This window comes from Heloderma suspectum, chromosome 3, assembly GCF_057233095.1.
Source record: "Heloderma suspectum isolate Gila_16-S chromosome 3, 16-S_ref, whole genome shotgun sequence".
Lineage (NCBI taxonomy): Eukaryota > Metazoa > Chordata > Lepidosauria > Squamata > Helodermatidae > Heloderma > Heloderma suspectum.
Window position 1 is genome coordinate 39745627 of NC_139460.1, and position 13702 is coordinate 39759328.

At 43.2% G+C, this 13702-nt stretch overlaps 1 protein-coding gene across 1 annotated transcript in view; it reads right to left on the minus strand.

The window, feature by feature from the left end:
* The window catches only part of STARD13 (StAR related lipid transfer domain containing 13), a 162881-nt gene that overhangs the window by 37773 nt on the left and 111406 nt on the right, over positions 1–13702 (minus strand). Inside the window, exons 4-6 of the mRNA XM_084843010.1 lie at positions 11390–11453; positions 2130–3523; positions 1129–1302 (exon numbers count right to left, since the gene is read on the minus strand). Of these exons, the coding sequence (XP_084699136.1) occupies positions 1129–1302; positions 2130–3523; positions 11390–11453 (1632 nt within the window). The remainder of the gene's footprint in view (positions 1–1128; positions 1303–2129; positions 3524–11389; positions 11454–13702) is intronic.

Genomic DNA, 13702 nt, shown 5'->3' on the forward strand with positions numbered 1-13702 from the left:
CTTCTGCAACAAGCAACATGTGCTCTTTCCCTGAGGGAAGCAAGTAACTGTATTTCATGCCTTCGCTCACTTACACTCACGCACCCATCTTTAGGGGGTGTATGTAGTTAAACAGTGTTAGATAGCCTTCTTTGACAATGTGTATAAAAGCACTAATGAAGTAAGTTGATTTGTACTTCTTCTAAACTGGCTCTAGCCTGCGTTTATTCCCTCCAACACTAAATGCTGTGTTACTATGCTTTCTTGGTATAAGGCAACTCACACCAGACTTCCCGGCAGTTCTTACCCAGCTTTCTCTAGCCTTCTTTTCAATGGCCACACATTCTATGATGTCATAGGGACTAGGAGTAAGCATTCCACTCTCCCTGCCTAACTCTCAGCTCTAGATGCAAAGGGTCCTTCAAATGTTTGGTAGCAGAAGCATAAGAACTGCGGTAGCTATGATTTGAATGCCAATTATGCACTACATGACTCTGTACAGTGAACATAAATTGCTATAAACTCCAAATCAAAGTGCTACGGTGCAGATCATACTATGTAATACAGTTTGTGGTTAGACCTGTATAACTTAGTCAGATTTGATATTTTTATGGCACAGGAAGGTGATCATTGCAAAGTGGCCCCAGTTTCATCGTTCCTTATAAAGTAAATATTGGGCCGCAAATGGGTGTTCATTGGAGGTGTTAGTCCTTGAACACTGCAGTAGCCATTTGTAAGATGGGCAGTTTTGGAGATGATGCAACGTTTGTATAATGCTTAAATAGCCAACGTCTATTCCTTATGAATATGACAGCCTTTCCCAAGCTGGTACCCTTCAGATGTGTTGGGATACAACTCCCAGATGCCGGGAGTTGCAGTCCAAGCCATCTGAAGAGCATCATGTTGGGAAAGGCCGCCTTATAATGTCGTTTTCTCCATGTGGGTACTTGGACTGTAGGTTCACTTCCCATTGATTGAAATAGGCAATTAAAATCATTGTAACTTTTGAAATACAGAATGGACTTTCAACAAATAAGCAACGGGAAGTTTCCAGTAATATACTTGACTTTTTAAAATAAAATTTCAGACTTTATAATTAGAGAATGCTAAAAAAACAACCGGAGATACCTCAAACTATACAGTACTCACCATGTCCAGCCATGCTTGTTTGACATGGAGTATTTTTCCATGATGGCAGTAAGACGAAGCAGGGAAAATTTTTGCAGCAGATTTAACTGAGCAGCTGACTGACTGCTGATCTGCAGTGATCCTATGGAATGGCTCAGTTGGTGAGAGATCTGGAAACTATGCCAACGTAATCGCCTTTAGACAAACAAAATAAGGCACAATTGAGTAAGAAGCCTGGTTATGGTGCTAAGTTTGATGTTTTTAAATTGTTTCTGCAAGTACACATTATTTTCTTTTGTTATTGTTTGTACCATTATAAATCCAGAGTGATTCTAGAGATGCTGTCAGCATTTAAGTAACATAATAAGAACCTGTTTAAGAAGTTTGAGAAATGTTACAGACTAGGATTAAAGTTCATAAAGTACAAAACTTCCATCTACTTTTGTTCCAGTAAATTCCATTAACTTCTATGGCATGAGTACAAAGGTGCATAAATCATAGCCACAGGGTACAATCCATAACCATGCTGCACTGACACTAACCCTGCTAGCAGCCAAGCCCTAGAAAAGCCCAGCACACCTCCGCAGTAGGATGATGCGTGGCCAGTCCCTGGGAGACGATGCTTCAACTATTTGGGAAAGTTGGAACAACTTCCATCCAAGGACACTTCCTTTCTAGTAGGATACTGCCTGTCCTCTAGTTAACACTATTCTTCACATTCTTGTAAGCAGGAAAGAAGTTTTAGATGGAAAATACTTCAGGAATATGAAACAATTCAAAATTAAAATTTTAAAATGGGAAATAAAATATTTTTTTCAATTGGGAAAAATTAATTCCTATGATTTTGATCTACCATGTGTCTCTGGGCTACTCCTACAAGAGCAACCAGCTATTCTTTCTCAAATAACTATAGGAGAATTGTATGACTGTTGTATAGTTCTAATTGTGTTTTTTTCCTACTTTGGAACTCCATGCAACAGGATTTTTCTAACCTATATCCAATAAAAAGAAGGGCTACAAACCTGTTTGGCCTGGTGAGGGATGCTCCAACACCAGAGTCTCTTCTGTCCCTGACACCAGTAGCTTCTGATTCATTGAGCGACGTCCCATCTCTGTCCATATCACTAGGTGTCGTCTGGCCATCAGATACAGAGTTCTGTTCAAAGTCTAATGAAATCTTAGCTGGTGACTGGAATGATAAAGGCCCACATCCACCAATCGATAAGGCATTGTTTTTCAGTTCTGGCAATATATTCTTGGACCAGTCATTGACAGATTCTTGAAGACCGCTGACATGTTGCAAAATGTCATCCAGATGAGGAAAAAGGTTTTCTCTTTCCAAGTCCAGAAGATCTCCAGTGCTGGCATATAAATGAGAACCTGGAACATTGTCATAGATGCTAACTCGACTCTCCTTTGGGCAGCAAGCAAGGGAGCTGGCCTCTTTAGGCACTGAGCAGGTCTTGTTGCTTAATGAAATGCTGCCTGTCCTCCAGTTCACACTGTTGCTATTGTCTGTAGGAGAGAGGCTTTCAATGGAGAGTGCCTTAGGAAATGTTCCAGGCTTGTGGTCTTTAGGAATATGGACAACTAAGTTCTCTTGGGAATGAAATTCATTTCTACGATTTTGATCTATCACTTGCCTCAGAGCTGCTCCTGCGAGAACATCCAGGTCCTCCAAGTACATGCCACCTCGTTTATTTGCTTCGTGATATTTACGTTCCTTTAAGGAAGGCGTGCTTATGCCACTACTGCTAATCTCTGATTGGCTACTCTCACTGCTGGATTTAGCAGAGAAGGAAAACCCTTGTTTGACTGTGTCTTGGATTGCTATATTTTGGAGGTCTCCATTCCCTATCTGCACACACTGCATCTCCTTTAGGGTTTTGGGCTCATGCTGTAGCACAGGTCTACTTATTACTAAGCCACTAGTCCTTCCAGAGCCTTTTAATTTACCATGTGCACCTCTGGCTTTTAGTGTCTCCATGCGCTTTAGAAAAGTTTTGGCTCTGGTTCGTGTTGTTTTTTCATTCCCAAGGTGAGGAGAGTCTTCTGGAAGCTGTGGAGGCGTACTACCAATTGATGTGGCGTCATGTGCAAGAGTATTCTCTGCACAGTATTGTCCCGAACAGTCAAATGTCTCCCTGAGAAGGCTGCTGACTCCAGACTGACTCCTGTGGTCACTTCCCCCACTGCTCTCACTGTGAATAGATGAGACCTCAGGCTCACTCAGATCAGTAAGCACACTTTCGCTACTGGTGGTGATTTTCATTTTAATGTCCCCCGGGGACCCATGTTTGTCTGACTGATGAATGAAGGTGTCAATGTTGTCCACACGAGACCATCTTTGGCTTGTCCTTTGGAAAGTCCATTTGTCACTGATAGCACAATGGTCTTCTTCATCAGAGTCTTCACTCTAAAAAACAGTACGCAGCACTTGGATAAATAGAATGCCTTTCCCTTCCTAGCATTATAGACTTTTTGAAAGAATGGTAATGCAGTACAAATTAACCAAACTGGCTGGAGATAATGGACTACAGCTATCCTTTCCTCAGTTTCTAAAATTCCAATATAGGCTCTGAAATGCACAAATAAATAGAGCGGATTCACTGCAAAGTCAATATCCTTCAACATTAGCTCATTCAATAGATCCATCTGGAATGTACTCTCTCTTGCCTGAAAGGTTCACAAGCAAAAGCCTCATGGACATTCACTGAATAAAATCACAGGGGGAATAAAATGAAACAGATGATACTATCAACTATAATGCATTACTCTATAAATTCTAAATGGATGACCACATCCCATGTGGTCAAGTAACATGATGTTTCATGTATAAGCTATGACAAAATTAGTCAACAGGGAGTTTCAGTTAGTTCTTGCCCAAAATATTTGAAATGTCAAATGTTATTTGAGGACATTAAACAGTATTATTTTAGCCCCCCAAAGAAGACATAAAGGAGGTCTGTCTTGAGACTATCATGTATGTCACACCTCTTTGACATCTGTAGCCCAATTGAGTTGTAGTTGTGGGCAATTCTTGTGCATTTGCAAAAGAATGGGAACAAAATTATAATAAAAATATTACAAACACATTTGTGTACTCTTGGAGCACTGAAGAAAAAGGCGGGGAACAAAAAAGGTTAGCGAATGGAGCAGGGAGTGGGCAGAGCAAGGAGACAAGACAGGTTCTGTTACAAAGGTGCTGCAGCTGGCTGAAGGACTGAGGGGGAGAACAAGCCACGGCAAGCCCGATCGACTGTTGGGTGTATGGCGTACCATGTAGGGATGGCGGAGAATTCCGCCACGGATTTCAATGAGGCCGAATGCACTGGCATTCGGCTCCCCGAAATCCGTGGCGGAATGGCCTGCCACCCCCCCACGGATTCCCCCCGGGACAAGACTTACCTGGGGCGGATGTTCCGGATGGCGGCGGCTCCAGCGGCAGCTTCAGCGACGGCAGTGGCTGGTCTTTCGACCGGCTGCCACGGCTGCCACTTGCATTCTGGTCTTTGCTGTGATAGGCTACGTAAGTCTTTACGTAGCCTATCATGGCAAGCCAATAACCCCCCCCCAAAAAACCAGCGTACGCAAATGGTGGCAGTTACGGCGGCCGCCATTTGCGTTCTCTATTTTTCGCCGTTCTAGCCTATGTAAATATTTACATAGGCAATTACAGCCCCCCCCCAAAAGGGAACCGCAAATAGCGTAGTGGGCGCTATTTGCATTTCCCCCCCCCACCGTTTTATCCTACGTAAATATTTATGTAGGCTTTTACGGTAAAAAAAAAGAAACGAAAATAGCGCCCACTACGCTATTTGCGGTTCCTTTTTTTTCACTGTAATTGCCTACGTAAATATTTATGTAGGCTAGAACGGCGAAAAATAGGGAACGCAAATGGCGGCCGCCGTAGCTGCCGCCATTTGCATATGCCTTTTTGCGGGGGGGGGGGCATGCCGTGATAAGTCACGTAAAGACTTACGTAGCCTATCACGGCAGCCTAAAAGGACGCAAATGGCGGCCGCTATGGCCCTGGCTGGCTGCTCCGCAGAGCCGCCGTGGAGCAGAGCTGGCCAGGCAGGAGTCTGGGGGGGAGGACCGGATCGCCTCCCCCCCATCGAGGATTCTGGGGGGAGGGACGGAGCGCCCTCCCCACCGTGAACAGAATCCGTGAACAGGCAAGTCACTTTCGTATATCCCTAGTACCATGGGTTGTTCAGCATACAGCCAACCCACTGTGGCTTATTTGTAGGGTGGCTTAGTGTGATGTGCGAACCTGTCCATCAAGTGTAACCACTGGTGGCCCCAGATGCAGAAACACACCACCATTTGCATCAAAAGATGCATCCAGATGTTCAATAAAGCTCAGATGAGCATCAGACTGTGGATGGAGACGTATTGATCTGGTGCAGATTTGCAACACAAGTGGAAGGCTATTTATTTCAGCAAGTGAGAGCATGTAGATCTCACTTGCTGGATTGGGACAACTCTATCTGTTGTGTAATTCTGTGCCCAGTTATGTATAAATAATGAATGTCATGAATTTCACTGGGCACTAAACAATTAACAATTGGGTGTAAACCTGGACTCCCTGAACCAACTAGCCCTGGACAAAATTCTTAAAAATATATCTGAAACATATGAGCAAATGCTCCTTCTAGACTACAATCCTAAACACATTTACTAGGAAGTAAGCCCTGTTGACCCCTTCATGGATCACTGCCTTGTTGTGGCGAAGGGGCTTGCGTAACTCAGTGAAGCCATAAGCTATGCCGTGCAGGGCCACCCAAGACGGACAGGTCATGGCGGAGAGTTCTGACAAAATGTGGTCCACTGGAGAAGGAAATGGCAACCCACTCCAGGATTCTTGCCAAGAAAACCCCATGGAACGTATCACAAGGCTAAAAGAGATGACGCCGGAAGATGAGCCCCTCAGGTCGGAAGGTGTCCAATATGCTACTGGGGAAGAGCAGAGGGTATTTCCAAGTAGCGCCAGAAAGAGTGAAGCGGTTGGGCCAAACCCGAAAGGACACTCAGCTGTGGATGTGTCTGGTGGTGAAAAGAAAATCCGATGCTGTAAAGAACAATATTGTTTAGGAACCTGGAATGTCAGATCAATGAATCAAGGTAAGCTGGAGGTGGTCAAACATGAGATGGCAAGATTGAACATCGACATCTTGGGAATCAGCGAACTAAAATGGACAGGCATGGGCGAATTTAATTCAGGTGACCATCATATCTACTACTGTGGGCAAGAATCCCTTAGAAGAAATGGAGTAGCACTCATAGTCAACAAAAGGGTGGGAAAAGCAGTACTGGGGTACAATCTTAAAAATGATAGAATGATCTCAGTACGAATCCAAGGCAAACCATTCAACATCACAGTAATTCAAGTCTATGCCCCAACCACTGAGGCCGAAGAAGCTGAGGTTGATCGGTTCTATGAAGACCTACAACACCTTCTAGAACTAACACCAAAAAAAGATGTCCTCTTCATCATAGGGGATTGGAATGCTAAAGTAGGAAGTCAAGAAATCACCGGGATAACAGGCAGGCATGGCCTTGGTGTACAAAATGAAGCAGGTCAAAAGCTAATAGAGTTTTGCCAAGAGAACATGCTGATCATAGCAAACACTCTTTTCCAACAGCACAAGAGGCGACTCTACACATGGACGTCACCAGATGGTCAATATCGAAATCAGATTGATTATGTCCTTTGCAGCCAAAGATGGAGAAGCTCCATACAGTCAGTAAAAACAAGACCTGGAGCTGACTGTGGCTCAGATCATGAGCTGCTTCTTGCAAAATTTCGGCTTAAATTGAAGAACGTCGGGAAAACCACTAAACCGTTCAGGTATGACCTAAATCATATCCCTGATGAATATACAGTGGAGGTGAGGAATAGATTTCAGGGATTAGACCTGATAGACAGAGTGCCTGAGGAACTATGGACGGAGGTCCGTAACATTGTTCAGGAGGCAGCAACGAAATCCATCCCAAAGAAAAAGAAATGCAAGAAAGCAAAGTGGCTGTCTGATGAGGCTTTACAAGTAGCTGAGGAAAGAAGGGAAGCGAAAAGCAAGGGAGAAAGGGGAAGATATACCCAACTGAATGCAGAGTTCCAGAGAATAGCAAGGAGAGACAAGAAGGCCTTCTTAAATGAACAATGCAAAGAAATCGAGGAAAACAACAGAATGGGAAAGACTAGAGATCTCTTCAAGAAAATTGGAGATCTCAAGGGAACGTTTTGTGCAAAGACGGGCATGATAAAGGACAAAGAAGGCAGGGACCTCACAGAAGCAGATGAGATTAAGAAGAGGTGGCAAGAATACACAGAAGAACTATACAGGAAAGATCTGAATGTCCCTGATAGCCATGATAGTGCGGTCACTGAACTTGAGCCGGACATCCTAGAGAGTGAAGTCAAGTGGGCCTTAGGAAGCATTAGTAACAACAAAGCTAGCGGAGATGACAGTATTCCAGCCGAGCTATTTAAAATCCTAAAAGATGATGCTGTTAAAGTGCTGCATTCAATATGCCAACAAATCTGGAACACTCAACAGTGGCCACAAGACTGGAAAAGGTCAGTTTACATTCCAATTCCAAAGAAGGGCAACGCCAAAGAGTGTTCAAACTACCGCACAATTGCGCTCATTTCACATGCCAGCAAGGTGATGCTCAAAATCCTACAAGCTAGGCTTCAGCAGTATGCGAACCGAGAACTACCGGAAGTACAAGCTGGGTTTCGAAGAGGCAGAGGAACTAGAGATCAAATCGCCAACATTCGCTGCATCATGGAGAAAGAAAGAGAATTCCAGAAAAACGTCTATTTCTGCTTCATTGACTACGCTAAAGCCTTTGATTGTGTGGATCACAACAAACTGTGGCAAATTCTTAAAGTGATGGGAGTACCAGACCACCTTACCTGTCTCCTGAGAAACCTGTACGAGGGTCAAGAAGCAACAGTAAGAACCAGACATGGAACAACCGATTGGTTCAAAATTGGGAAAGGAGTACGACAAGGCTGCATATTGTCACCCTGCTTATTTAACTTATATGCAGAGTACATCATGAGAAATGCCGGGTTGGATGAATCAGAGGTCGGAATTAAGATTGCTGGGAGAATTATCAACAACCTCCGATATGCAGACGATACCACCCTAATGGCAGAAAGCGAAGAGGATCTCAAGAGCCTCTTGTTGAGGGTGAAAGAGGAGAGTGCAAAAGCTGGTTTGAAACTCAACATTAAGAAAACTAAGATCATGGCATCTGGCCCTATCACTTCCTGGCATATAGAAGGGGAAGAAATGGAAGCAGTGACAGATTTTACTTTCTTGGGCTCCAAGATCACTGCAGACGGTGACTGTAGCCATGAAATTAAAAGACGCTTGCTCCTTGGGAGGAAAGCTATGGCCAACCTAGACAGCATAGTAAGAAGCAGAGACATCACCTTGCCGACAAAGGTCCGTCTAATCAAAGCTATGGTTTTCCCAGTAGTAATGTATGGCTGTGAGAGCTGGACTATAAGGAAGGCTGAGCGCCGAAGAATTGATGCTTTCGAACTGTGGTGCTGGAGAAGACTCTTACGAGTCCCCTGGACTGCAAGGAGGTCAAATCAGTCCATCCTAAAGGAAATCAACCCTGAGTGCTCATTGGAAGGACAGATACTGAAGCTGAAGCTCCAATATTTTGGCCACCTAATGCGAAGAGAAAACTCCCTGGAAAACACCCTGATGCTGGGAAAGACTGAAGGCAAAAGGAGAAGGGGACGGCAGAGGATGAGATGGCTAGATAGCATCACGGATGCAATGAATATGAACTTGAGCACGCTCCGGGAGAGAGCGCAGGACAGGAAGGCCTGGCGTGCTATGGTCCATGGGGTCACGAAGAGTCGGACACGACTGAACGACTGAACAACAACAAGCCCTGTTGAATACAGTGAGACATACTTCTGTGTAAACATGCTTAGGACTGCTATGTAACTATCATTAGCTTCTTTACAGCTGGTTAAAAGAAGAAAACTTGACTTGAAAACATGGTTTCCTCAGGTGGATGTGGATGCCAACAAAATGCACAAATGTAGTTTCATTTTAATGGATTTCCCCACATTTTTTCCTCACTAGGACTATGACCCCACAGCTGCAGAAGGCAGTTGTTCCAACAGCAGCTGTGTCTATCCAAATAACTTAAGGGCACATTTTCTTCACAATATAAGAGAACTTCAATATGCAACTGTACGGTTTAACTGGAGTTTAATGGCTGGGGCTAGGAGCTTGATTATGTAGAAGTACATGTGAAGTTTGCCACTGATTTTAATTGAATTATATTTTTGTCTTTTCTTCTCTCCCAGAATGCTTTTCTTCTCTCTTGAATAGCCTTCAACATAAGGCTATTTTGCAGCTTACTTGGCTGTTTTTCTAAGGCATAGCCGTCAAGATTCCTAACTGAGCAATGCCTGCTTGGCTTTAAGCTCCAGGCCTTGTAAATGGCACATAGAGTTGTTAAATGAGGCAGCAGTTAGCACTCACGTAATTTTAGACCCTGGACTTAATGGTCTTATGGGTGGGGGGCTCTTTAGCTGGAAGAGAAAGTGGAGAAGGAGGAGACTGTTGTGGGCAGGTGATGGAACGAGGAGGCAAAGAAGTGTAGGCTTATGCTAGTTTTCAATTTAAGGGTTTGTCTGAAAACTCAGGTATAAAGTTAGGCTTACAGTACTATGAGCACACCTCATCCTCACTTTAATCCACCTTCACCCAAAGTGTGCTTAGAACAGGGACGTCTCTGTTCTTTGCAAATCCGGCCCTTTTTGGGCCCACAGATCCCTGCTGCCTGCCCAGCTCAGCTTGCATTTGCAAGCCAAGCCGCAAGCTTTTCCTGAAATCTGGGAACATTTTGTGATTTTTTTTTCTTCTCGTCAATAGAATGTTGTGCAAATTGCGGCTGCAATTTGTGCAAATTGCACCTGGAATTTGTGCAAATTATGGCTGCAATTTCTGCACCTTTCTATTGAAAAAAACCCGGGAAATCCACGAGCTGGCCCAACGCGATGCAGTTCAAGTCAGGCCAGCCTGAGGGAAGCAAGCCAAAGTCTGGGGGGCCGAGCCTCTGAAAGCTCAGTGAACTCCACCCCCAGACAGATTCCTTCAACATCCCTAGCTTAGGAGTGCAGTCTTAACCTATCAGTCAGTGCTTGAAAAAAGGAAGTGGGATAGTTTTTTCTGAAATTAAGCCAGACTCCACCGCTAAAAATGAAAAGAAATGGGGGTAGTTTTAGTTCTGCCTGAGAAGAAATGGGATAGCATGCCACCCCCAGCCTATGCTACTTCAAGCACTGCTGGCAACGATTTCTGTAGCACCACTGACAAGAATTTATCAAGCATTTTGCAAGAGAAACCAAGTTTCTTAAGGCAATGGTCTGCACTGTGCAAACTACTGATTAGAAAGTGCCCTTGGGACAGGAGTGCCTTGTAAATAAAGTTGTTGGCTCTGTTACAAAATTCTCCATATCAAACAGCATTTTCTGCATTCCTTCTTGAAACCCCTTAAGCCTTAAATAATGCCTGTGTTACACAAGGAGGCTGTAAACATGGCAAGCTTTATTTTAATAAGTCAGCACAAAAAAAGAAAAATGTTATTGGCTTTTTTATCTGGCAAGGGATCATGTCCGATGGTCACATGGCATTGGACCATGTTGAGAGACTGGTACTCAGGGTACCAAGTTCACTAGGTAAAACATATGCCCTTGTATTTTGAGAAGGCTACTGGGAATTGTTTTCTTATCATAGAGTCCCTCTCATACGATGCTGTGCAAGTGTGTTCACGCCTCCAGATTGTTACTGAGCTAAAGACTACAGCAGGCAGGATAGAGTAGGTGGAAAGACAGCAGCTACCTGATGATAGTGGTCAAAATCTGGGGGTTAGATCTCCATCTCAAGTCAAACATTTCAGTGGACAGAGTGCTAATATGTCACATGCTGCAGGAAACCAGTACTATTACAGCACAATCTGTGCTGCATTCTGGTAAGTTTTCATTTGCCAGTTGATGCAATATAATGGCTAGTTACTATCCTTTTCCCTTGCAGTCCAGCATCAAACACCTGTACTATTTACATTGCAGCAGCGTTCTGTAAACCATTGTTGAATATACAATGAACTACAACTAGTCTTCAGGTACAATTTGAGGCTCAGTGGTTAAAAATGAGAAGAATTCTAGCACTAATCCTAGGAGATTTTAAAAGCTCTAGCCTATACAAAGAACAAACATTTCTGAATTAATACTTGCCTTTTTCCTTTGGAGGTTCACATCGAGTTTCATTGAGGCGTACTTGTTCAGTGTGTTCAGTCGTCTATAAGAAGAGCAAGACCCAAAGATTAGCATCTAATGAATCAACTGACCTGGCTCTTTATGATCTCAGACATTGTTCCCTCTTTCATTTGTATGAATATAACTTTAAATGAACACTTGTAAAACTAGTGGGATATGCAATGCTAATTTCTATACATAAGACTGGTGCAGGAATCCATTTTACCCCGCAACCCAGATCAGCAAGCAATTAATTTGGTGGTTTGAAACATTGATACCCATGACCATAATTAGGGGCTTCCGGATAAGATTTCAGGAGAAATCCTACCCTCTTTACCGCCCCCCCCCCCGTCGTTAAATCTGATAGATTTCAATAACCCGAAGGGCACATGCAAAATCCCAGTAATAGAAATAAAGTGAAATAAACACTGGGATCCAACAGATAATTAATAAAATAAAATGATGATGATAATATCAACAACAACAACAACGACGACTGCTTTCTACCTCCATAATTAAATATATGCTTATAGCTCTATTTCTCATAACTATAAAAAGCAATAAACATCAACAAAAGTGCTTAGATATCAGTAGGACATACTTTTAAGGCAGGACAACTTTTTAAAGGACAACTCTTTAAAAACCAATGATTTCTATAGTATCTCTTAAACTAAACTCAAGCTTTGAGACTGACACCTATTTCCTGAAAGTGGTAGCTGAGAAGCATGGTTGCCTATACATATTTCTTGTGCCCCAGCCGTCATTCCTGGTCAAAAGGTTTTGCAGGTTTTGGAAATATCGCAAACACTGAAAAACAAAAACAAACACTGAAAGTGCGCATCCCAAAGGCAATTAGTTCTGGCATACCACCTTCAACGCTCTTTAAAAAGCACAGTCATCTTTTTCCGACCTCACTTCTGGTCATAGGAAGCTGCCTTATCCTGAGTCAGACCATTTGTCTATCCAGCCCAGTTTTATTGACACTGACTAGCAGTGGCTCTCCAGGGTTCCTGGCAGGCAGGAATCTTCCACAGCTCTATCTGGAGATGATTAAACCTGGGAACTTCTGCACACAAAGCATATGTTCTGTCATTGAACTACAGTCCCTCCCCTTCACAGTGCTGTCTGTAAAGCCTAAGTAGAAAAACTTTCTCTTGCGAGAGTACCATATGTGTACCCAAGGGGCAGTATCCAACTGCTCATTCCGCTAGCACCAATGATGTTGCACTAGTGGAAACTAGGTTCCACACTATGCACAAAAGGGGAATTCAACTAAAGTTACATTTGCACAAGTGTGGTTGCACAAATGGTTGCACAACCTGTTGTGAGAGCAGTTGTCCATTACACTTGCACATCCCTTTGTGCAACCTGTTGCGCATTATGTTTGTGCAACCCATTGTGCCACTGGTTGTGAATTACATTTGCACCACTGGTTGCACAAGCATAATGCACAATGGAAAGATTCAGTGGAGCTCCACCAGCACTATTCAAGTTTGCAGAACGGCATGGTTGGATAATGCCCATTGTCTGTGGAGCTCTGAATCGAATACTTTGTTTCCCATAGACCCCATCAATGGTATCACATTTATCAGTGAACTGATCTCATCAAGAACAAATACTTCTTGAAAATGACAATAGTTTCCCATCTACATTTTTATCCACATCTGCATTAAAAGATAAACCTCTCCTCAATACTTGGGTTTACATTTTAATGGAGTCAGTGACCAAACTCCAGCTTACTGATTTAGCTGTTCACATTTTAAGCAAGAAAGATGATGACATATCTTCTGGGGCCCTTCCAATATTTTGAAGCAGATCATGCCAATGAAATGAAAGGATTAATGGTTGTCTTTATGTCTCTAGAGTCTCCAATTAAATACAGCCTGCCTGGATTTCTCACACCCTCTTGACGTGCCAATGGCAGAAGACAGAGTTCTCCATCTGCTTACATCTGTCACTGGAATGAGAGTCAAAGTCCCAGCAAGAATAACTCCAAGACTAGAAACAATAGTCAATGACATTTTGATCAATGTGAGGATGAGTTGTTTTTATGTGTTATGCTTTGGACTCAGAAAGCTGTTTTCCATGTACAAAGAATGCACGAACAGCAGCAATTGTGTAAAATGCAACATGAATAGGGGGCTGGATCCGGGTTGTTTGCCTGTATTCAAAAGTCATAATTCATACCTGCGTATACTCTATCATAAATAATACTCTTGTTGTGTATTGTTTATTTACTTGGGGGTTTGTAATACTCCAAAGATGTCCAATGCTGATGCATAAAACCATCGG